The sequence below is a fragment of the Canis lupus genome, chromosome 5 (genome assembly GCF_011100685.1).
Source record: "Canis lupus familiaris isolate Mischka breed German Shepherd chromosome 5, alternate assembly UU_Cfam_GSD_1.0, whole genome shotgun sequence".
Taxonomy (NCBI): domain Eukaryota; kingdom Metazoa; phylum Chordata; class Mammalia; order Carnivora; family Canidae; genus Canis; species Canis lupus.
The window spans coordinates 68703723-68726353 of NC_049226.1; the positions used below are offsets into that span (position 1 = coordinate 68703723).

The window sequence follows — 22631 nt, forward strand, 5'->3', positions numbered from 1 at the left end:
CCGCCCCCTGCGCGTGCGCGGGTCACGTGGGGCGCGGCCGGCGGCAACGGCGGCGGCGGCGGCGGCGGTGACGGGGTTGCCGGTGGCGACGGGGGCGGCGGCCGCGCGGCTCTGGCGGGACCGGCTCGGGACTGCGCCGCCTCTGCAGGTACCGCGCCCCGCGCCCCCCCCGCCCCCGCCCCGGCCCCGCCTGCTCCGCCTCGGCCGCCCTGCCCGGTGCGCCCCGCCACGCCCCCGGGACCGTGCCCCTCCGCGCCCTGCGCACCGGGGACCCCCGACCCCGTCGGCCCCCGCCCCGCGGCGCCCCTGCCGGACTGCACCGGGCGTTGCGCCCCCGGGACCCCGTGCTCCGGGTCGGCCCCCCCCCCCCCCCCCCCGGGACCCGGCGGCCCTGGGCCCCACCCCCGACCCCGACCCCGGCCCGGGCTCCCGGGAGGCCCCGAGCCGCCCCTTTGTCTGCGCCGCTCGGCTCTCCTTTCTAAAGCGCTGGGTCGGGGTGGGATGTGTCGTCTTTGTTCCGAACGAGGGAGCGCTGCGGGAAGGGCGCCCCGGCCCCCGAAGCCCCGCGGCGTGCTGCGGCGGGGGCAGGGGCTCGGCAGCCCGGAGCAGCGCGCAGCCCGCCGCCCCAGCCCGCCCCAGCCCGCCCCAGCCCCGCAGCCCCGCCGCCCCAGCCCTGCAGCCCCGGAGCCCCGCAGCCCCGCAGCCCTGCTGGTGCTGGAGCCCGGACCCCTCCCCGGGGCGGGGGGCTCCATGGGCGGTAGCCCGGGCTCTGGACTCGGTGGACCTTGGTCCTGGGTACTGCTCGTCTCTGTCGGCCTCAGTTTCCCCCTCTGCGAACGGGATGGCTGTAACTGCCTCCTAAGGTGGGTGGGAGGACTGGAGGGCGTCGGGAGGAAGCGCTCGGGGGTCTGTGGCCGAGCTCTCACCCTGACCGCCGCACAGAAGCCGGCGGGAGCGGCTAGTGGAGCTCCGAGGTCTCCGTGCTGTGTGTAGGGCTTCGTTTGATTTTAGGTAAGCACAGAGGTGAAGGGACTTCACCTTCACCCAAAACACAGCTCTTAGGTGGGAAGCCTGGATCAGACTCCAGGAAGTCTATTTTCAGAGTCTGTGGTTTAGTCACTACAGTAATATTCCAGGGGCATGGAGTCCAACAAATCATTTAAGTAGATTTTAAGAATTGATGTAAAATTTTTAAAAAACATAAAATTCACCATCTTATCTATTTAGAAGTGTGCCCTTCATAGCAGCATATTCGCCATGTGCAGTGGTTCCCATCATCCCAGAAAAAACTCCTACCCCGTTAGCATATTCATTATGTGCGAGGATGATTTCCCATCCTCCCAGAAAAAAAAAACAAAAAAAAAAACTACCCCATTAGCAGGCACTCCCCATGCCCGCTGTACCTGTGCTCCGGCACCCCCAGTCTCCTTTCTGGCTCTGGATTTGCCTTATCTGGGCAGTTCATGTAGATTGGATCATACAGTACATAGCCTTTTGTGTTTGGCTTCTTTTGCTGAGTGTGGTGGTTTCCAGGTCCATCTGTAGCAGTGTGCATCCTGCTTAATTCTTTTTATTGCTGACTGATACTCCATTACGTGGACAGATTGCGTTTTGTTTACCATTTGTCTGTTGACATTTTGTTCCCGTGTTTTAGCTCTTGTGAATAGTGCTGCTGGGGATATGGCTGTATAAGTTTTTGTGTGGGTATAAGTTGTCTTGGGTGTATACCTAGGAGTGGATGCCGTTGTTATTTCAATTCCTACTGTACAAATGGAGACCTGAAACGCAGGCCTGTTGGATCTCAGGTGGAGAACTCCCATGTTTTGCTCTTTCCGCTGAGCTCCGCGTCAATTCAGGTTAGCCGTATCCCAAAAATTGGCAAAGGAGGGAAAGGAAATTCCAGAATGTCACGATACACCAATAATAACTTCATCAAAGTGCTGACACAAAGTTTGAGGAGCTCCTTAAATTTTTTCTCAAGAGTGAAATTTGAGCTTTGAACACAAAGCAGTATTTGCTTCTATTTACTAAACAGATATTATATATGCAGTCTTGTACCAGCTGCTGAGGAGGAATATTAAGGTGGGTGTGATCCTAGCCTCACACCATTGCAGAGCCACAGGAAGATTAAAGACTTAAATCTGAAGAGCAAAATTGTGAAAAGTTTGAGAAAATAATATAGGAAGATACCTTTATGTCCTGGGGCTAGGAGGGGATTTCTGAAGTGGAGCATAACAAAGCACAAAGCATATGGGGGAAAGACTAATACACTTGGCTGCATTAAAATCAAGAGTTCAACTCATCAGAAGCACTATAAAGAGACCAAACATAGAGAACCAGTATCTAGAGCATAGACTGAAAAGGAAGATAACACAGTAGAAGTAAGGGCAAAAGCTAGAAACAGATATTTCACAGACAAGGAGCCACAAACACAGAAGCATCACAAGGATGTAGTCACCCTTATCAGTAATCAGAAAATGTAAGTTAAAACCACAGTCAGCCCCTGGTTCAAGACACCCTGTGGGCAGGTGAACTGACAGAGCCAGCCACACAGGGAAGGGGTACTGTGAACTCACACTGGCTGATGGTGGGCGTGGGGATTGGCCTAGCAGCTTGGGCAGGGCCTGCTTGAACACATGGACACCCTGTGGCACAGCAATCAGCCTCAGGCATACCCCTTCAATGGACTCTGGCACTAGGGTGCAGGTGATGTGTGCAAGAGTGCACATGGCAGCTCTGTTCATAATTGTAAACTAAAAGCCAAAATACTCCCAACCCAAATGTGTATTGGCAATAGAATGGATGCACGAATCGTGGCATGTTTGTATGGTGACAGAGGGTGCAGCAGTAAAAGTATATGACCCACAGCCTCCAGGAGCCGTGGATGAGTCTCGAAAACAATATTGAGTTAAAGAAACAAGTTATCAAAGAACAAACGTGCTGGGATTCTTTTATATAAGGTCCCAAGCCAGCAAAACTGAACACTTTCTTTCAGAATCTCTGCTGAGGTAATTGTACAACTGTTTTTTTAAAAAGGGCAAGGGAATGATGTCAGAATTGAGGAGAGTGGTAGCCTCCAGGGCGGCAAAAGGCGATGATATGGTCAGGGAAGAAGCTATGGGGCTTCTAAATGGGTGTTGTTTTGTTATTCTTTGAACTACGCATAATAGCTTGTATGACTTCCGTGTGTCTTTTTCAGTTCTTTTCAAGTTACAGAAAAACTAGTTTTAGATACATCTCCTGCCCTTTAGAGGCTTGTGCTCTAGTTGGGGAACCAAGAGACAAAGGAAACAGCTAAGCAGAACACAGCAGTGCAGCAAGAGTCGCATGGGTCAGACAGACAGACACACACTCAGGGAGAGGGGAGGGGCTTGGGGTAGTAGCCTAGGAAGGAGTGGGAAGAGATGCAGGGCTCCCATTCATCCCAGGCCTGGCGTGTCGCTGGCACTGATCAGTAAGCCCTGACATTGAATTGAGAGTCAAGCTGGTCTTGGGAGGACAGACAGGATTTGAGTGCTAAGAGCAAGACAGATGCAGACCCTGTGAAAAAAAGTAAGATCCCTATGAAAACATATTAACGAGAATGAAGTCCACAGGCCTGGAGCCTTACTGAAAGGCTGCACAGTGCTGGCTATGGCTGAGGATGGGGAGGACCACCTCAGGCCTGCCCCATTCCATGGAAGGTCAGAGGACTCTCTCAGGCTGTTTGTGGCTCCTGAGAACACTAGAATGTTTTGGCTTAAGGGATGTGCAGGATTTGCAACTTGTCTCTGTACTGTCCTAAAAACTAGACTGATAGTCTCTCTGTCTTTCAGTCCATCCATCCATCTATCCATTCATCTATCTTATTTTCCTATTGTTGCTGTAACAAATTACCACAAACTTAGTGGTTTAAAACTGCAGATTTATTCTCTTACAGTTCTGGAGGTCAGAAATCTGAGATCAGCCTGGTTAGCTAAAGTCAGGGTGTCAGCAAGGCTGTGTCACTCCTGGATGCTCTGGGGAATCTGTTTCCTGCCTTTGCCAGATGCTAGAGGTGCCTGCATTCTAGAGGGTAAACCCTCTCCCCATCCTCAAATCCAGCAGCCTGGCATCTTTAAATTCCACTCTCTGTCTCGTTGGCCTCCACTTCTTGATCACATTTCCTCTGACTCTGACCTCCTGCCCCCCTCCTCCAAGGACACGTGTGATCACAGCAGCCCACCTGGATCATCCAGGATCATCTTCTCATTTCAAGGTCCTTAGCTTAATCACATCTGCAAAGTCCTCTGCTACATAAGGTGGGGCATTTGTGAAGTGTGAGGATTAGGATGTGGACATCTCCCTGGGCTATTATTCAGCCCATTGTGCTGCCTTCACTTAGTGCTGCTTTCACTGTCTTTTCCCATCATGCTTGCTTCGTTTTCCTTGAAAACATTGTGGCCAGTCTGTCTGATATTCTTTTACTGTCAGGCCTCATTCGTTTAGATAACATGATGATGTCAGTGTTTGAGCCAAGATTTCTCCTGCCGAACTCTTGATTCATGAAGGCTTTGTATGAGATTTGCTGCCCTTTTCACTGCTGAGTTGAGCAAGCTAAACTCTGGTTTGAGAGAATGTTACAGGCCACAGGAGTGCTTTGTTTTAAAGTTTATTTATTTTATTATCTTTACACCTAACGTGGGGCTCGAACTCATGACCCTGAGATCAAGAGTCGCTCTACCAACTGAGCCAACCAGGCACCCCCATGGCAGTGCTCTGAAGAGGTGACTTTGCTCCTTGCAGTTTTGACCAAAATTTTCCACTGATACTTCTATACTTGAAATATTTCCTTTAGGGTTTGTTTGTTGTTTTTTACAGGCTTTGTTTTAGAACTGTTCGGGAGCAGGGTTAGGTTTACAGTGAAATTGAGAGAAAGGCACAGAGCTTGCCCGTATCCCCCTCCCTGCTCCCACACATCCCCTGTTGTCAACATCACTTACCAGAATGGTACCTTTTTTTGTTTTCTTTTGTTTTTTTTATCAAGGATGAACCTACGACACATCATCATCACGCGAAGTTCATAGTTTGCCTGGGGGACCTTTACGTGTTTGATGCATTAGCCCTGATGAATGTTTCCCTGTAGATGTAGAAGATGCCTAACAGACGATAGGGGACTGCTCTTTTCCTATTTTGGGCACAGTTCTGACTCTTTTCCTCCACCTGTTTTTCTTCTATTTTGTTCATTGATGATTTAGTTTTCTGTAGAGGCCAGAAAACAAAGCTTTATGATAACTTTTATGAGCAGATTGGGTAGGGACCAGAATTTTACTGTGGTTCAGTGTTGCTTTCTAAATAATGAATTTTTCTAAGTTTTAGGCTAATACCTATCTGCAGAAAAATTAACTAGTCAAACTGTCATCGCAAGTTAAACGCAGCTCAATATCTGTTCATATCTTGGTGGGCTTCTGCACCTAAGTGTATAATAAACTCCATTAAGCCTGGGTTCCGTGAGATTTCCTGGATGTTAGTGGCTTTGAGAGAAGTCTTGATTTCTTCTTTCATTAGGAAGACATTATTTTCCATCACATATTTAAGGGTGGGGAGAGGATGAAGAGGATGTGAGGAATGTCTAATGTCCTGTTGTTTTCCACTTATGGTCCATCAGGGTAGGAACAAATGTGTGAAAACGTCTGGTGTGTCTGAGAAGCAGGACAGAGGACATCACAAAACCACAGGCTCTCCATTCAGCCTTGACTTGTCTCCATCAGGAAGGACCAGGATCTCCAACCCCTCACTTCCTTGCCTGCTCCAGCACAGCCGCCCCCCTCTGCCGCTGGCCCTCTGCCACCAGCCTCCGCCTTTTACAACAGACCCCGCTCGGCTCCCTCTTTTGGCAGAAGGGATTTACACAGAGTCAGTCCACACACTTCTGTTTGGCATAAAGACCTTTCACAATCTGGCCTTCTCTCCCAACCCCCTTGCCACCCCTGGGTGCTCTTCCTGTGCCGTTATGCCTGTTGAATTGGTCAGCATTTCCCGGCAGGCCGGACCTTTTCAGTGCTGTGCCCTTGCCTCCTTTCTCCTCAGGAGTGCTTACACCTTTCCACAGTGCTCTTGTCACTTTGCACTGAATTGCTATTTCTCTTGATGAATTCTGTGTACAGAGCGATGCAGGGACTCCTGGCTTACTCGGGAAGAGTCCTCAGCATCTGACACTTGGTCATTCATTGCTTAGTTGTTCATCACTGTTTTAGTAGTTTGGTTTCCTGGGTGGACTTGCCTATAGACCAGCGACCATGCGTGTTTATACTTCTTGACAGTGTTGTATATTATTCATAAATAAGTTGATGTTTGAATTTGTCAGTCTTCTGTGAGTTGGTGGCTGTGAGTCAGGTCTCTCCATCTTGAGCTGTATCTGAAGAATGATGAGATGGCATTGTTCTTCCTCAAGGCTGTAGACCAGGCCTAGAATACTCTCAGCTCTCTGATTCTCTGTGATTTAAAAAAAAAAAAAAATGTAGCCATGTCAGTATACGTTTAAGGTGTTTGCCTGTGGTGGAACTGTGATGTTAAATATCGTCATGGTACCCCTGTGCCAGGACGGTAGAGGAGAGTGTGTGGGGCAGAGCCAGGAAGCCAGGCCACTCCATGTCCAAGGCCCTTGAAACTGCTGTTCTCAGCGAGTGTCTGAAGTTGCTATGTCTTTCTGCTGAACCTGAGCAGGAGGTCCCTGGTGGGTTTTACCCATGGAGTTTCCTTCTGTAGAGGATCAGAGATTTTGGTGGTCCCCTGGCAAGTAGGGGAATGAGAAAAGCGTGCAGCTGAGAGCTGAGCTAGAGAGATTAGGTAGTGTGGCTAATGTAGCAGCTGCCTGCTTATTAGCTCCTGCTATGGGCCGCAGGCTGTGGAAGGGACTAGAAGAACAAAGAGGCATAAAGTTTGGCCTCAGCCCTGGAGCAACTCAGTCCACTGGGGTTCTTCAAAAACAGAGTGGTGTAAGACAGTGTCTAGGGTGGAAAGAAGGGGAGAGGTGTGCCAGAGGTTCCTTTCCTCTGTGCAACCTGAAAGCACCTGCCCCACCCACAGGCTAGAAGAGGCTGCTCCAAATACCACAGGACACTTCTCCCCACCACCTCTGCCAGTGGGTTAGGTGACTGCTAGATGCCTGGGCTCAGGAATAGAGGTGCCAGGGCTGCAGTAGTGTGGAAGTTCAGGTGCTCTGCAGGTGGAGCAGAAGAAGGTGGCTTGCAGAGAGAGAGAGCAGTGAGGCCCTGGGAAAGCCTGGGTGGACATGAGGGCACAAAGATGGCCTGGTCTGCTCCCCCTCCTGGACCCAGCTGCTCCTGAGCTCCCAGTGTCTGTGCAGAGCACCATCTCTCTTCCAGCTCTCAGAACTGGTTTTGTTCCGTTTGATGAAATGTCCCTTAAGAAAGAAGGTACAGGAAAAGTGGGCACATTCCAGCTGAGCCTCTCAGCAGAAGCTGTTGGTGCCTTCCTTTTTCTGAGATGAGGAAATGCTTCCCTGCCTGTACCAGGGATTCAGGGCTTCAGAATTTGTGTTTTCTTAATTTTTAAAAACTTTGGTCTTAATGTTTATATAAAGGTTTCCCAGCTGAGCTGTGAGGGGGAAAGAAGGGAATTTGTTTCATGTTGGTTTTTGTTCACAGGTTGGCCTTAAAGACAGAGCAGTGTTTTCCTGAAAACCCAGGACCGGCAGAGAGAAGGTAAGAGAAAACCAAGGTAGCTAAGGACGACAGCAGAAAAATCAGAAATCTTGTGTGTGGTCAGGCACCTCTTGCTAGAGTTTTTCCTTCACAAACGTTCAGATTCTTGGAAAAAATTGTGTTTGAAGAGGAAGAAGTTCCCTTTACACCAGTTCTCATTAGTACAAGGCCATTTCACGAGCCATGTCTGACCTGCTCCTTCTGAGTAGAACCTTGGTGCAGACTCTGGGCATAGTTAATTTTCCCACAAGTAGTGCTTTGATGACAATCCAGTAGATAGCGATACATAGGATATAAATTTGCACCAAAACAGTGTTTCAGTATCTTAGATATACACCCACCTGATTGGGAGGATAGATTTAATATTCTAAGAATTTAGATTTTTTGTTGTTGTAGTTTTGTTATTCCTAATTTTATTACACTGTGTTGGAAAACTAGTATATACTAGTACTAGTAATATAAAAATAGTATATTTTGCATTTACTTTTCTTGTGGCTTCATATTGGATTCGTTATGACAGAAGGCACTTGTACACTTTTAAATCAGGAACTCCCCAAAGTGAAGGTTTATTTATTTTTTTAAAGATTTTATTTATTTATTCATGAGACACACACAGAGAGAGAGAGAGAGAGAGGCAGAGAGGCAGAGACACAGGCAGAGGGAGAAGCAGGCTCCATGCAGGGAGCCTAATGTGGGACTCGACTCGATCCTGGGACTCCAGGATCATGCCCAGGCCAAAGGCTGGCACTAAACCCCTGAGCCATCCAGGGATTCCCACAAAGTGAAGGTTTAACATGGAATTGCATTATTTTGTCCTTTCTTTCCTTTCTTTTCTTTTCTTTTCTTTTCTTTTCTTTTCTTTTCTTTTCTTTTCTTTTCTTTTCTTTTCTTTTCTTTTCTTTTCTTTTCTTTTCTTTTCTTTTCTTTTCTTTTCTTCTTTCCGGTTTTATTTATTTATTCATGAGAGACGCGGAGAGAGAGGCAGAGACACAGGCAGAGGGAGAGGCAGGCTCCCTGTGGGGAGCCTGATGTGGGACTCAATCCCAGGACGCTGGGATCACTCTCTAGCCAAAGGCAGATGCTTAACCCCTGAGCCACCCAGGTGCCCTCTTATATTCTTTCTTATAAGAAATTCCTGTTTTGGTTGTTTCTTTGGGAATCTTACAGTTACAATGCTTGAGGGACTGCAGCCATTGCGCAGCTCAGGGGCCTGCCCAGTCAGCCACCTGCCACCACGGGGACTCGGCTATGTACTGAGATGCAGAGCAAGAGCCCTTGAGAGGGGTGATGTGACACTCCTTGTTCTCTAGCATTGGGGGCCTGGAGGGGCATTCATGTACAGCAGGAAGAGAATGGAGATATTCGAGACAGATGATCCTAACTGTGAATATATTTCTAAGGATCTGGGAGCAACTCTCCCAGTGCTGTTACCTCCTGTTTGGTAGATTGATGAGGACAAGAAGGGCCTCTTTGGTCCAAACTCCATTGATCTTGATACTTCAGATTTCAGAGAATCTCAGTTGATGTGGTCCCTGAAGAGAAATTACCCCAAAGGAGCATATAATTGTTCTTATGTTATTAAGTATTTGGCTTGTGGAGTTAATAAAGTTTACAGTGTTTTCTTTTCAGAATCAGTTTTGGCGTTCCTGTCCTAGGAGGAGCGTCTCCATGAATAGAACCTCAGGATATAGCGTTTACCAGCAGGAAATGAGATGGCCCAACTTCCGTTGTTTTCTGTGCCATTTGGGGAAAACATTTCTTGAACTGAATGCCATATCAACTTACTTGGTAGTACGGTGGCTGTATATGACTTCCTATGTGAGCAATCGTGTCCTTGTTGCAGGACATTTGGGATCCTACTGTCTGTACCTCTCTTTAGTTTTCTGTCCCATTTCCTTGTGTGCTTTGCTGATTTGTAATTGGGATTACACATTCATATATGTATCAGTATCAATATATATTCACATATCTATTTTTCTCTATATTCATCAGGTTTTCCATTATTTTATGTGCCTTTTATCACAGGATGCTGTCACTCTTAGAATGTGTTCCATTTCAATGGCTAATTGGTTTTCTCCTACTTTGCTCATTTTCACTCCACAGAACTTGATTGGGCTCAGATTACACTGCAGTGGAGTGAGAGGGCGTTCAATCATTCTTCCTTCAGCTTATACCTATTTTTGCTATCATTGGAAATTTTCTTAGTTTCACAAATTTTTTTTTTCTCTTCTAATGGGATTTCTAAAGAGGGGCCATTCCCAGAAGTGTTATATATAGATTCTGGATGCAAGTCAATTTTCTTTTATGTAATAAATGCTACGTCCTTGTGTTTGTGCCTCTCAGAGCTCACTATAATTTAATTGCAGCCTCTTGTGATCCTTTCGATATCTTGTCCCTCACAGACAGCACACAGTTGGATTGGCCTCTGCGGTTCCCAGGTCTAGTCCAGGACCAAGTTCATTAGCATCAGTGGTGCCTGGCCTTTGCTTCTGCAGGGTCGTCTCTTGCACCACAGGCACACCTAGTGCGGTTCCGACAGCATTTAAAATAGTTTTGTTAGGGGTGCCTGGGTGGCTCAGTGATTGAGCTTCTGCCTTTGGCTCAGGGGATGATTCTGGGGCCCTGGGATCGAGTCCCATATCGGGCTTCCTGCATGGAGTCTGCTTCTCCCTCTGCCTATGTCTCTGCCTCTCTCTGTCTCTCATGAATAAATAATAGAATCTTTAAAAAAATAAAATAAAATAGTTTTGTTAAATGTCCTTCTCTTCCTAGGTCCAATTGTTAAACTCATCTTTGAACCCTTAGCATCTGTCACGGTGCATGGAACGTACTAGGTGCTTCATAAATGCTTGCTGTGTGGACACTTAGTTGCATTGGACTCTTTGCTCACAGTAAGGGCCAGGGCAAAGTTAGGGGTGCCCCCGGCCCCAGTAAGACGGAGGAGCGCTCACTGTGTTGTCGTTTAAGAAAACCAGTTCCTCAAGTTTGGGGAGCATCTCTTTGTGAATAAATGGTTATGTATATTATTTATACAGAATATAATTTATGTGAAAGTTTATTACAGCTGAGTTTTGCCTCAAATGTATTGTAAGCTCTTTTTGGCCAAGGCGGTATCTTAATACTGCTGCCGTTTCTTCTACTTTTTGTCTGTGTGGGTGGTAGGCCCTCTGTACTGGCTGATTATGAAGAAAGCAGAGAAGTAAACACACCTCTCAGCTGTTACATGAATTAAAAGTCTGTGTCTGTCACTGTGCCGGGTGAGGAGCTTTTTTAGGCCGCAGAGCATATTGTGTTTATCTCTGTATCCACAACATGCAGCACAGTGCCTGAATTTTAGTAGGAATTTGATAGCTCTTGGTAGTTAGGTTGACTAATCTCCTTGGAAGAAAAGGACTTCATAAGCTGCATATGTTAATGAGATTATAAATTGAGTGGATCCGTGGGTTACATGCATTTGAAACGTCACTGTTATTTAAGTGCATAATTGTTAAGCTCTGATGTCCTTAGGTGTCTTCATTTAGACTATGCATGTTCCTTTAACTTAATTAAGTAAAGAACTCCTATCTCCTTCCCCTTCCCTACAGGCTGCCATGGCTGCTGTTGACAGCTTCTACCTCTTGTATAGGGAGATCGCCAGGTCCTGCAATTGCTACATGGAAGCTCTGGCCTTGGTCGGAGCTTGGTATACGGCCAGAAAAAGCATCACTGTCATCTGTGACTTTTACAGCCTGATCAGACTGCATTTCATCCCACGCCTGGTGAGCAGAGCAGATCTGATCAAGCAGTATGGAAGATGGGCAGTCGTGAGTGGTAAGAAATGAGATTTCAATTGTTGCATATTTTAAAAACAGAATAATCTCTTCTGTTTTAAGCTGTGTTTTAAATTAGATGCCTTATTTGAGGAGTCACTGAATTCAATGTGATGTTTTCATGGGAACATAGTTCTGTTGTTATTATGTTGATGTTTTTGTACTGCCCTCCTCTGAAGGATCATCCTGTGACGTTTTGTCCTTCTTATTCTGCCCTCCTGTTCCCGGTCCTGCCTCAGCCCACCTTCCCACCTCTCATTTTTCGTTTTGCTTTGTTTTGAAATTGTCCTTAGAAACTGTCACCACTGTCAGCAGTGCTTCCCTTATTTTAGATTTCATTTTGATTTATCGTTGTTTCCCAGGAAAGTACCTCCTGGCACTTGTTCAAGCCAGATAGGAGTTTGGAAACCGTCTCCTGCCATGTCTCACCAGCAGCTTGGTGAACGGGAGACTACCTTTCCTCTACTTGTCAGGGTGTCTGAAGGAGGGTTGGATTATCATGTGTTGTGCATATTTGGATTTGACATTGTACTCGACATAGTGATCAGGATTAGGACTGGGCTTATTTCTAGAGTGAAACTTTTCGGCGTAAACCCAGGGGAATTTAAGGTTCACTCCGAAGGTCGTGCCACTAAATGAGCATGGTTGCTCTCCCTGGCTCATATCGTAGGTGCGACCGATGGGATCGGAAGAGCCTATGCAGAAGAGCTAGCGAGCCGTGGTCTCAGTATCATCCTCATTAGTCGCAATCAAGACAAGTTGCAGATGGTTGCTAAAGACATAGCTGACACCTACAAAGTGGAAACCGAAGTTATTGTTGCAGACTTCAGCAATGGCCGCGAGATCTACGACCCGATTCGAGAAGCCTTGAAAGACAAAGACATTGGCATCTTGGTGAATAATGTCGGCGTGTTTTACCCCTACCCCCAATATTTTACTCAGGTCTCTGAGGACAAACTCTGGGACATCATAAATGTAAACATTGCTGCAGCTAGTTTGATGGTCCATATAGTGTTACCAGGGATGGTGGAGAGAAAGAAGGGCGCCGTTGTCACCATCTCTTCTGGTTCTTGCTGCAAACCAACTCCCCAGCTGGCTGCATATTCTGCTTCTAAGGTAATGTGTTCCTGATTGGAAAGTGAAGTCATAAAGCAATAGGACACTTATGTGGTTTGGTCCAGTTTGTCAAGCTCTCTGTCTCCAACTCATGTTTACTTATACTGTATTTTTTCCTGAAGTGGTAATAAGCCTTTTTTCTCCTGAATTTTCTTCCAAGTTCCTGCCCCCTAAATTAAATCTTTACTCCTGCTCTGTTTTAACAGGCTTATTTAGACCACTTCAGCAGAGCACTGCAGTATGAATATGCTTCCAAAGGAATCTTTGTACAGAGTCTAATCCCATTCTATGTGGCTACCAACATGACCTCTCCCGGCAGCTTTCTGCACAAGTGCCCATGGTTGGTGCCTTCGCCAAAAGTATATGCACATCATGCTGTTTCTACCCTTGGCATTTCAAAAAGGACCACAGGATACTGGTCCCATTCTATCCAGGTAACAGTACGCGCTCAACTCTTGTAATTAGGTTAATGCATGCTAAACCTTTCTAAATGATACATGGCAATCTGATTGAAGCCTACTGCTGAAATATGAGAATTACACATTCTGATTCTTAAACCTGACACTCGTAGTGGTTCTGGTTAAGTCCTTAAATTTTCTTCTGTGAAACTATTACTGGTATTTTAATCTGTGTGGCACCTAAGAGATGAAATATGGTGCTTATATGGTGTAAATGGCAGTAGTATAAAATACTCAGTATTCATGTGGGAATTTCAAAGTGACAAAGATTCAGAGGGTACCTGTGAATCAGCAGCCTACTTCGCAAACATAAAACCACAGACTTGGTCTGGATCTCACATAACTGTCAGGCCAGTTAATATCTCAGCATAGTCCTGGACTCATTTGTTCAAGAAGCGTAGACTTTATTGACAAGTTTACATTTCAGGTATGACAAAGATTTAGGGCTTTAGTATTTTAAAGAGTAACTTAAGTATCTGGCAATTTGATTCCGAGTATGAGGTTGTGAGCTCCTGGTTTGTTGTAACGGGCTTGTGGCAGTGTGAGTGGACGTGCAGTAGTTGAGAATTGTTGTTCGCAAGTATGCAGTCATCTCCATCACCAAGCAGATATTTTGGGGACTCTTTGCATGAAGATGATTAAATTTGCCATCACCACATAATAAATAAGAAAATCAACAATTAATTTTTACTTTTATCATAAGATTTGGCTGAAAGTTTTTCTAATAAAAGGAGCTTTATTTAAGTGGCTATTTCCAGATCCTTCATTACTAGGGAAAAGCAGAGAGACCAAAGAAGTAACTTTAGAAGCCACTGAGCATAAAGTTCCTGGAGAAGTGACGAGTGGAGGTGGCGAGGGTGGGGCTTAGAGACGGCGGATGTTTGCATTGCATTTGTAAAACACCAGCATTTTACTTTTTAATTTTTTGGTTTAAAAAGATTTATTAATTTATTTGAGAGAGAGAGAGAGCGTGCATGCATGTAGATGCAGGCGAAATCATGACCTGAGCTGAAACCAAGAGTCAGATGTTCAGCTAACTGCTAAGCCACCCAGGCACCCCAGCACCAACATTTTAAATTATAGTTCATTCACACTGATGAACTCTTCTTGAGAATGTGTATTTTTTTCTACCCAGAAAAGTCTGTTAATTTAATTCCCAGAGTAGTTTTCTGTATAAAGCTGTTAAAACTTTTCATTTTCCCTGTTTTCATTTTTATTTTCCTCAAAATATTTTCAGCATTATCACTTTTTTTTTTTCTTTCAATTTTACAGCAGTTATTTGGCCATCAATCACTGTTTGCCTATAGCCAGATTCTCTGGCGGCTTTTCACACTGAGGCTTTCCATTTGTGATCACCATATCTTCTGAATGGAGTTTTGTCAGGTCACAAAGATCTAAATTTTGTCAGGATTTCATTGTCTGTCGATTTTTAGCATATAAGGATTTTCCTGGAGGGAGTTTGATGTGCCAAACACACTGTATAAAGCGTTATCTGTGCTTAACCCCCGTTACTCTTCCACATTACAGCCTAAGTAAGAGTGATAGCCTGTGTTACGTGTAGGATCATGGAAACACTCAATGCCTTGGATGAAGGCAGTTTGGGGAGCTTTTTAGGGAGAGATGGGTTGCAATGAGCAGGTGAGGGAGTGGACACTGCATTCTCCATAAATAAGGCTGTGTAGGTGTGGCGGCAGGTAGATTGGGTAAGAGGAGGGAGTTGGGTTTGTTAATCCATTTATGGCAGCAGAGACATGGCTGTGAGTGAGTGCTGGCAGGGAGGGGTGTGTGGAGAAGAACAGCCTAAAGATGGGAGAGAGAAAGCATGGTTCCCAGCAATGGGGGCAGGACCCAGAGCACAGTGGAGGGGCCATGGGGGAAGTCACAGAGGCCAGCAGGGGCCACTGTCTGCTGACTCCTGTGCAGTGGGGGCTTGCAGAGTGAGGAGGTTTGAAGTGAGAGTTGTCTGGGGTGGAGAGCAGCCTGCTGTACCTGTGTGAGTGACTCTTGTGGGAGCCACTGCCGGGCTGGCCTATACAGTGATTTCACAGTCTTATTGATCTACTGATCACTGCTAGGTCTGTATAAAAGGCTCTTTTTGATGAGCTTGCACAGAGGTTAGGGAGGAGGTATCTTCACTCCTTGCCTGGGCCCCAGCCCTTACAGATGTCTGCAAAAACATTGTTTCTACACAGGAGCAGTTGGAGAACTGGCCTTTTCTGCTTTCTTGGCATACATTTAATTAGATGATTAATCATCTTTGTGTTATGCTAGTTGTCTTAATGATTTGCAAGCAGGAAGTAGAAAAAAAAAGATTTGGATTTAAAACAACTATAAAAGGGTCAAATGTCTCAGCTTTAGTTGTCACCTAGTTATCAGTGTTGATTTGGAAGCCTTTCTTCTCTTTCTCAGAAGTGCAGTAGCCAGTATTGTCAGCTTCGGAACACAAAGTAAGGCTGGCAGAAAAGCTCGTAGCCTTCTGTTTGGGTTACTTGATGTGAACCAGAAACACATGGCTTTGTGTTGGGTTGAAAAAGCCATTAACTTGACAGCTTGACCAGTAAGTGTCTTGCTTATAACTCTGGGGGCTGTCCTCCTAGTGGTGGGATGATAGAGAAAGCCCCAGGAATTGGCAAGCAGGTTAGGTGTCCCTGAGCTCTCTGGATTGGCCTGCATTCTGCTCTGAATTTCTACCCACCTTAGGTGTATTTGTTCCCATAGAGTATGCGTGTGTTGCTATTGGAAAAGAGGATGTGGCACTTAGAGGAGAGGCAAACTGGTTGGCATTGTGAAGGCCCTGGGGCTACATATTGAGATGTGGCTGAGGGTCCAAGGGAGGCAGGCCAGCAGCTGTGTCAGAGGTCATGGCCCTCCTGTCCAGGCCGAGTTCCCATGCCCGTTGCCAGCCAGGATAGGAACTGTGAACCATACACCCTCACTGCAGCTTTGCTTCTACCTTTGGAATAACTCTGGCCTAAGGATCCAGCCGCAGTTTTTCCTCTCTGTCCCCATTTCTTACCTAGGCCTACCCATCCCAGTCTCTGGGAAATATACGGCATTGGCGTTTTTATTGCCAAGGCAGATCTCCAATCAGCTGAATGTGTACGTTTGCCCACTGACTTCCTCTGGCTCTGGGCCCCAAGTCTTACTGAACAGCAATCTGCACAGGGGCTGTGCCACATCAGGAGCAGAGACTGTTGGCTTTTGTTGCAGGGGAGGACAGCTCCTTTCCTAGGCCTAGATAGCTGGGTCAGGGTCTCTGAACATGCACAGAGCCTTCCAGAGCCCAAACCCAGCCCTCCCTTCCCTCCGCCCCCTCACTCACTCACTCTGCCTTTAAACAAGTAGATGAGTCACCCCTTAGTTTCTAATCTACCAGTACACAGAGGATGAAGTTCTCTCCTCTTCCATTAGCTCTTTCTACCTAGCTCTTTCCATCCTGCTCCCCAGAGTGCTGAGACTCCATTAGGATAAGCCAGAAATGCTGTGCCAGTGATGTCTCCACACGTAGCGCTGTAGGAGGCTGGCAAGATACATGCTGATGCTGGTCCCCATGCAATAGACAATGGTCGTGAATGGAAATTAAAAACCAACAGATTTCTAGGTGTTGATCCCTTCTCCGCTAAATAAATCCTGAAAAAAATGCATAACAGTCTTCCCCGTATCAACAGGGATATGTTCCCAGACACCCAGGGGATGCCAGAAGCCATACCTAGTACCGAACCCGTATAGACTATGTTTTTTTCTGTATGTACCTGTGATAAAGTTTAATTTATAAGTTAGGCACAGTAAGAGGTTAACAATGACTAATAATAAAATAGAAGAATTATAACAATGTCCTATAATAAAAGCCATGTGAATATGGTCTCTCCGAAAACACCTGTACAGTATGAAGCCGCCTTCTGGTTGTGATGACATGAGATGATAAAATGCCTGTGTGAGGAGAGGGAGTGAGGATATAACACGTTAGGCTGCTGTTGACAGGGCGGTAAATCAGGAGGATCATCTGCTTCTGGACCATGGTTGACCTTGACATGGGTACCTGAAGCTGTGGAAAGCAAACCAGGAGAGTGGGAGCACTATTGTACTTGGAAGAGGACTTCTGTAGTCTGTCCCAGGTGCCTACGTGTTTGAGTGCATCGCTACTTCCAGGGTCCTCCTAAGAGACCCTAAGCTGACTTCTTTTGTCTCTTTGCATTTAGAATCTTGTGCTTTAAAACAGAGCTCCAAGGAAGAGTATCCCAGGATATTTTCCACAAAATCCTGGCTCTTTAAAGAGGCCCAAAGTGACCTTTGTTGTGTCCCCAGAAAGTTTCCTGTGGCTCTGGACCAAATACTGAGCTCCTGTCTCTGAGGTGATGAGCCGGAGCTTCTCTGGACCCTGCAATGGAGAGCTGTGGCTGTCTATGATACTGGGACTCCCTCCTGTTCAGTGTGGCTTCCCTGGGTCTGGGTAACCTCTGTTGTTTTATTTCTGTTCAAGGCTAGAATTGTAGCACTTGCAGTGGCCTGTTCATCTCTCTCCCTTCCTCCCTCCCTCCCTTTATTTATTTTTTTATTAAAGGAAGCTTTATGCCCATTATGGGGCTCAAACTCACAACCCTGAGATCAGAGTTGTATGGTCTACTGACTTAGCTAGCCAGTCATCCCATTCACCTCCCTTCCTAACCATACGAGTAGAACTTGTGTTCAGCTCAGTCTTAGACAAACCTGTCAGCATAGTGCAGGGTTTCCCGCATCAGCAGTGTTGGCATTTGGTGTTGGATAATCCTTGTTGGGAGGCTGTCCTGGGCATCATAGAATGTTCAGCAGCACCTCAGGCGTGACAACCAGGGATGTTTCAGGACATCACTATATATCCCCCTGGGATGCCCAGGCTGTCTCCTCACATCTCAGGTCTGGGGCCTCAGGGTCCCAGGGTTTTTTTTTTTTTTTTTTTTTTTAAGATTTTATTTATGTATATCAGAGAGAGAAAGAGAGGCAGAGACACAGGCAGAGGGAGAAGCAAACTCCATGCTGGGAGCCTGATGTGGGACCCGATCCCGGGACTCCAGGATCACGCCCTGGGCCAAAGGCAGGTGCCAAACCACTGAGACACCCAAGGATCCCCATGGGTCCCAGGGTTTTTGACCTAGTTCTCTTGTTTCATTTCACCCCATCCCACCCCTCAAGCTCTAGTTTTCTCTCATAGTAGTAATCGGGGATGCACTTATCCATTTCTGCTGCTCTTTATTCCTGGAGTGGTTTTGTCCTTCTTGACCAAATGAATCTGCTATTGATCAGGTTAGATAAGGATGGAATCATATGACTGTGTGTGAGTCTGCCCAGCCTCATTAGAGAGAGGGGGTGGGCAGGGGGTGGCATGTTTGTTGTAGTCCTGTGGAGTCTGGCATAGGTGCTTGGTACAAGAGCACCTAAGGACTTTTTCTTTTTTTAATTTAATTTGATTGATGATATTTGTTGCAGTAAGTCATATACTGAAACTTACACATCTGTGCTTTGGGTTCTAACCTTATAATCTTTTTCTCTTTCATTTTTAGTTTCTTTTTGCACAGTATATGCCTGAATGGCTCTGGGTGTGGGGAGCAAATGTTCTCAATCGTTCTTTACGTAAGGAGGCCTTATCCTGCAAAGCATGAAACTGCATGATGGTCTGGGAAGTTTTGCCACCTCGTGGGAACCTGCAGTATTCTGACGTTTGGAAGAACACATTTAATTTATCTTCTGCATTTTCTTCTACTCCTGCGTATTTAGCATACTGTTGACTCCTCACTTGGAAAGCATACATAATACTTGTAGAGAATGCTGTGGAAAAACCACAAGGGCCGCATCACATGGAGGGCACAGAGCACACACCCGGGTGTGGCTAGGGCACAACACTTGATCAAGGGAACCTAAATTGTGATGCTTTTTCTCCTGTAAGCTGTCTAAAAGCCGTGTGATTTATGTTGTTCTTGGAGCTACAGCAATGACCTGTAGCATGACCTGTCAGCATTTGTAGTTTCACATGTAGTTTCTTAAGGGAAGTGATCTATTTCAGTAGATGAATTATAGTATTGGTTTTCAAATGTTCATCAGGAAAGACCATTTGAAAGTGTTATTTTATGAGTAAGATCGCTGGTGTAATTAGCAGTAGAAATCTGTGTATATCGCATTGTATAGCTCTGTTTGACTCTGTGTATGAAAATGCTGCTCTTCAAGCGATATCTCACCAGAAAGCCGTGTGTGTATGTATGTTGTGTACATCTGGGCAACTTTATTTATGGGTAAGTCATTTTTAAAAAGGTGTCTTGTTAAGGTGGCTTAACGTGGAACCTTATGGGGTCTTAAAATTCTAGCTTATTCCTTTTCGTATTATACAAGCCTACCCAATTTTGTGCTATAGGTTTGCCATGTATAATATACATTCTGTTGGTTGTTGTTGTTGGGTTTTTTTTTGGTCTGCTGTGGAATTAATTCATTCCTAGATTTGAACCTATAATGGTTGATCCTCAGTCATCTCTTGTTTTATAATTATTGTGGATAAATAGTGATTTCTCAGTCTATGACCCATTTTATAACTGAAATTTAGCCCTTTAGAGCTTGTTATATCTGGTTTTCATACACTTTTCTATGTAATATTCTCTTATAGCAGCATTAATGGAGTAAACATCAATTACTTATGGAATAGTGGTTAAAATATGGACAAATTATGTGTGTGATATGATGTATGTGTTAAAATAAGTTAGAAGCTCATTCTTGGTCAGTGTAACAAATTTATGCATCACAGCGAACACTTTTGTTGGTGTGAAGATCGTTATGCGCAATCCCCTATGATAGGGGGTTGGCATTGACGCCTACTGTGAAATAAATGTTTTTGGTTCAGATCTTCTAAAGCCACACATTTTTGAGGACCACTCTCTAGTGCTTCAGCAACTGTAAATCACTGTATGAATATGACAATATGTGCAAGTTAAGAGTTTGGGGTTTATTACTGTTACACTGATGCAGAAACTAGTAAATTGGCTGAAATCAGGACTTCTATGGAATTTTCTTCTGAGATGGTATTCTATTATGAGTTAGGCCTGAGCATACTTTTATGTCATACCCACAATTTTGTCAGTGCTGTTGTCTCAGTCTTTCCAGATCTGACTTGGACTTAGAAGATCAGTGGTTGAATTCAGAAGCTCTTCCACGTATAGACCAGGCCTTCATTACACAAAAGACCTTCCGATGTGAAAACCTGCTAGCGGTGTTACACAGCACGTGAAGCTGTTGATGAAATGAGCTTGGAGGCCTTCATTTTGTTACATGAGGCAATTTTCCCTAACCCAACAATTAACGTATGGTCATTAAGACTAGAAAAAATTTGACTTCCTGCCACAGCGACCTGAATTGTAATTGAAATGTAGTAAGAAGCAGCAACTTTGTGTAAATGCACCATATTTATATCTAAGGTGTTATGTGGCTTAGCAGTGTTGTATTTATAGGTTACATATTGAGTCACTGTTACTAAATCGCAACAGTGATGTTTTCAAATTCTTTACTTGGCAGGAAGTGTAAATAAGCTGCTGGGTGCAAAGCTAGTGAAAGATCAAAACCAAAACTCTTCTTAGGTTTCCTCTGATAAAATACTTCTTCCCAGAGCTTGAGAATCATCATTGGGCCACTGTAGATGGGGTTTCTTATTAGGTATGGGGGAGATTAATAACCTTTGAAACAATCTGTGAACTGAAAACTGAATAAAAGCTGTTGCTTCTGCTTCCCGTGGAGGAGATTTTGCTCCATATATTTGTGAGAGAGATTTTTCCCCCATAGAAACAATTGCTTTAAAATTACCAAAACATTAATCCATGAACAGTTACGGTAGTAATTCATTAAAAGCTGGTAATTCAGCAAGAAGATTGCACATAACCATGTGTCTATTAATTCTCTTGAAACGACTAAGTTGATTTCTTGTTCTCATTCTCCTGATAGGTTAAGGAGATGAAAGTAGATTTCCGTCCTTAACTGGCAACTTGGAGGTTGCTGCTGGTTTTGCCATGGGCCATTTTGTCTCCTGGTGGGGAGGAAAGGTCAATTGTAATGGGTTTGACACAGTGGAGAGAAAAAGGGAGATAGCAAGGGGAGAGCTTTTTTGAGAAATTTTGTTCTGTTTTAATCTCAGTTACTCAAAATCTTGTGACATTTGGGAACCAGGGGGTTAGATGGTGTGTTCCATCTTGACATCGTGTGCCCTCCTAAACCAAGTCCAGTCTGTCCGTGTCTCTCAGTACTGGCTGGGCTGTTTACTCTTTAAAATAGTATTTAGTTTGAATATAAACTTATCTTCCCATGGAATTTGCAAAAACTTTATTATATATATAAAGCATAGTGTTGTTTCAGAACTGGGAGCGGTGGCAAGCCAATAGATGAGAATCCTCTGGTTCTTATTCTTTCTCGGTAGATTTCCAAAACACCCCTCTCCTACCCTGCCCCACTTCATTTCATAAGGTTCTCCGAGCTGGAGCAGTGCCCTGTTCCCTGCTTTGGAGCTTCACCATCATATGGCAGGGGTGTCGGCAGTTCACTAGCCTACCTAAGTTCCTAACAGTTGGGTCATGTGTTCAGGGGTACAGTGACTTCAAGGTGGGTTAAAAGAACCCTGGTCTAGGCCAGTTTACTCCACATTAAGACACCACAGTTAAGTTGAAGATCAAGCGCAATGCGTGGTGGCAGCAGGGACTGCTTAACTTTGAGGATTTACCAATGGGAAAAAGTCAAGAATTCTCTGGCAGTTCCTAACATTGATGCGCTCTCAGAATGGGAAGGGTCTAGCCATAAGCACCATTGTTTATTGGCGTCTCATTTAACCTTCACTTCGTCAGGTGGGTATAATGCCCCTTTAGGGTCAGGAAGGGGAGGTGCGAATAGCGCGGGTACAACTAGATCAGAGCCCCGGGTCAGGATCAGAGCGAGATGGTGGTGTGTGGCCGGGTGTGGCGAGTCAGTCTGGCCGAAGAATGGAGGGAGTGCGGGTGCGGGGGAAGGTTCAAACAAGGTACAAACAGGTCTCACTGCGCTGCACATCATTTTTCAAAAGTATCGCCAAAAACATGCTTTCTGCCCCGGCTAGGGACCCAGCGCCCGGTGTGGGCCCGTTCACCGGGGGGCAGAGCGCAGCCCGCCATCCTAGTGTCCACGCCCCGCGGGCGCTTTGCGGGAGGCCGGCGTCCCTGCGCTGAGGGCACCGGGCCGCCTCCGGGCCGCCTCCCGGCCGCCCCGCCGCGGGCGTTCACGGGGCCTGCTGGCCGTTCCGCCAGGATCGCCCTCCCTGGGCCGCGAGGCCCAGCGTCCCAGGTGCCGCCGCCCTAGCAGGTCCAGCGCCCCCGGGGGTAGCCCCGCCCCGCCAGGTTGGCCACGCCCCCGCCCGCCCCGCCCCGCCCCGCCCCGGGCCGCAAGTGTCGCGAGATCTCCGTCCGCCCTCCCGGCCCCGGCCCCGGCCCCGGCTCCCGGCCCCGGCCCCGGCCCCCGCCCGCAGGCCCCCGCCCGGCGTCCGGAGCGCACGCAGGTCCGCGCGGGGCACGCAGGGGACGCACAGCGCCGGG

At 46.3% G+C, this 22631-nt stretch overlaps 1 protein-coding gene across 6 annotated transcripts; it reads left to right on the forward strand.

Moving 5' to 3' along the window:
• Positions 1–44: 44 nt before the first annotated feature.
• HSDL1 (hydroxysteroid dehydrogenase like 1) lies at positions 45–20946 on the forward strand. Of its 6 annotated transcripts, none has more exons than XM_038538156.1 (6): positions 45–148; positions 7629–7685; positions 11270–11495; positions 12165–12610; positions 12817–13044; positions 18606–20943. In XM_038538156.1, exons 3-6 carry the CDS (start codon positions 11276–11278, stop codon positions 18702–18704), a joined length of 993 nt encoding a protein of 330 aa, XP_038394084.1. In that variant the 5' UTR covers positions 45–148; positions 7629–7685; positions 11270–11275; the 3' UTR covers positions 18705–20943. The 6 variants fall into 6 exon arrangements, with proteins under 6 accessions (XP_038394084.1, XP_038394086.1, XP_038394087.1 ...); XM_038538158.1 differs by having other exon boundaries at positions 58–148; positions 11311–11495; XM_038538159.1 differs by lacking the exon at positions 45–148 and adding an exon at positions 851–1011 and having other exon boundaries at positions 11311–11495.
• Positions 20947–22631: the final 1685 nt, after the last annotated feature.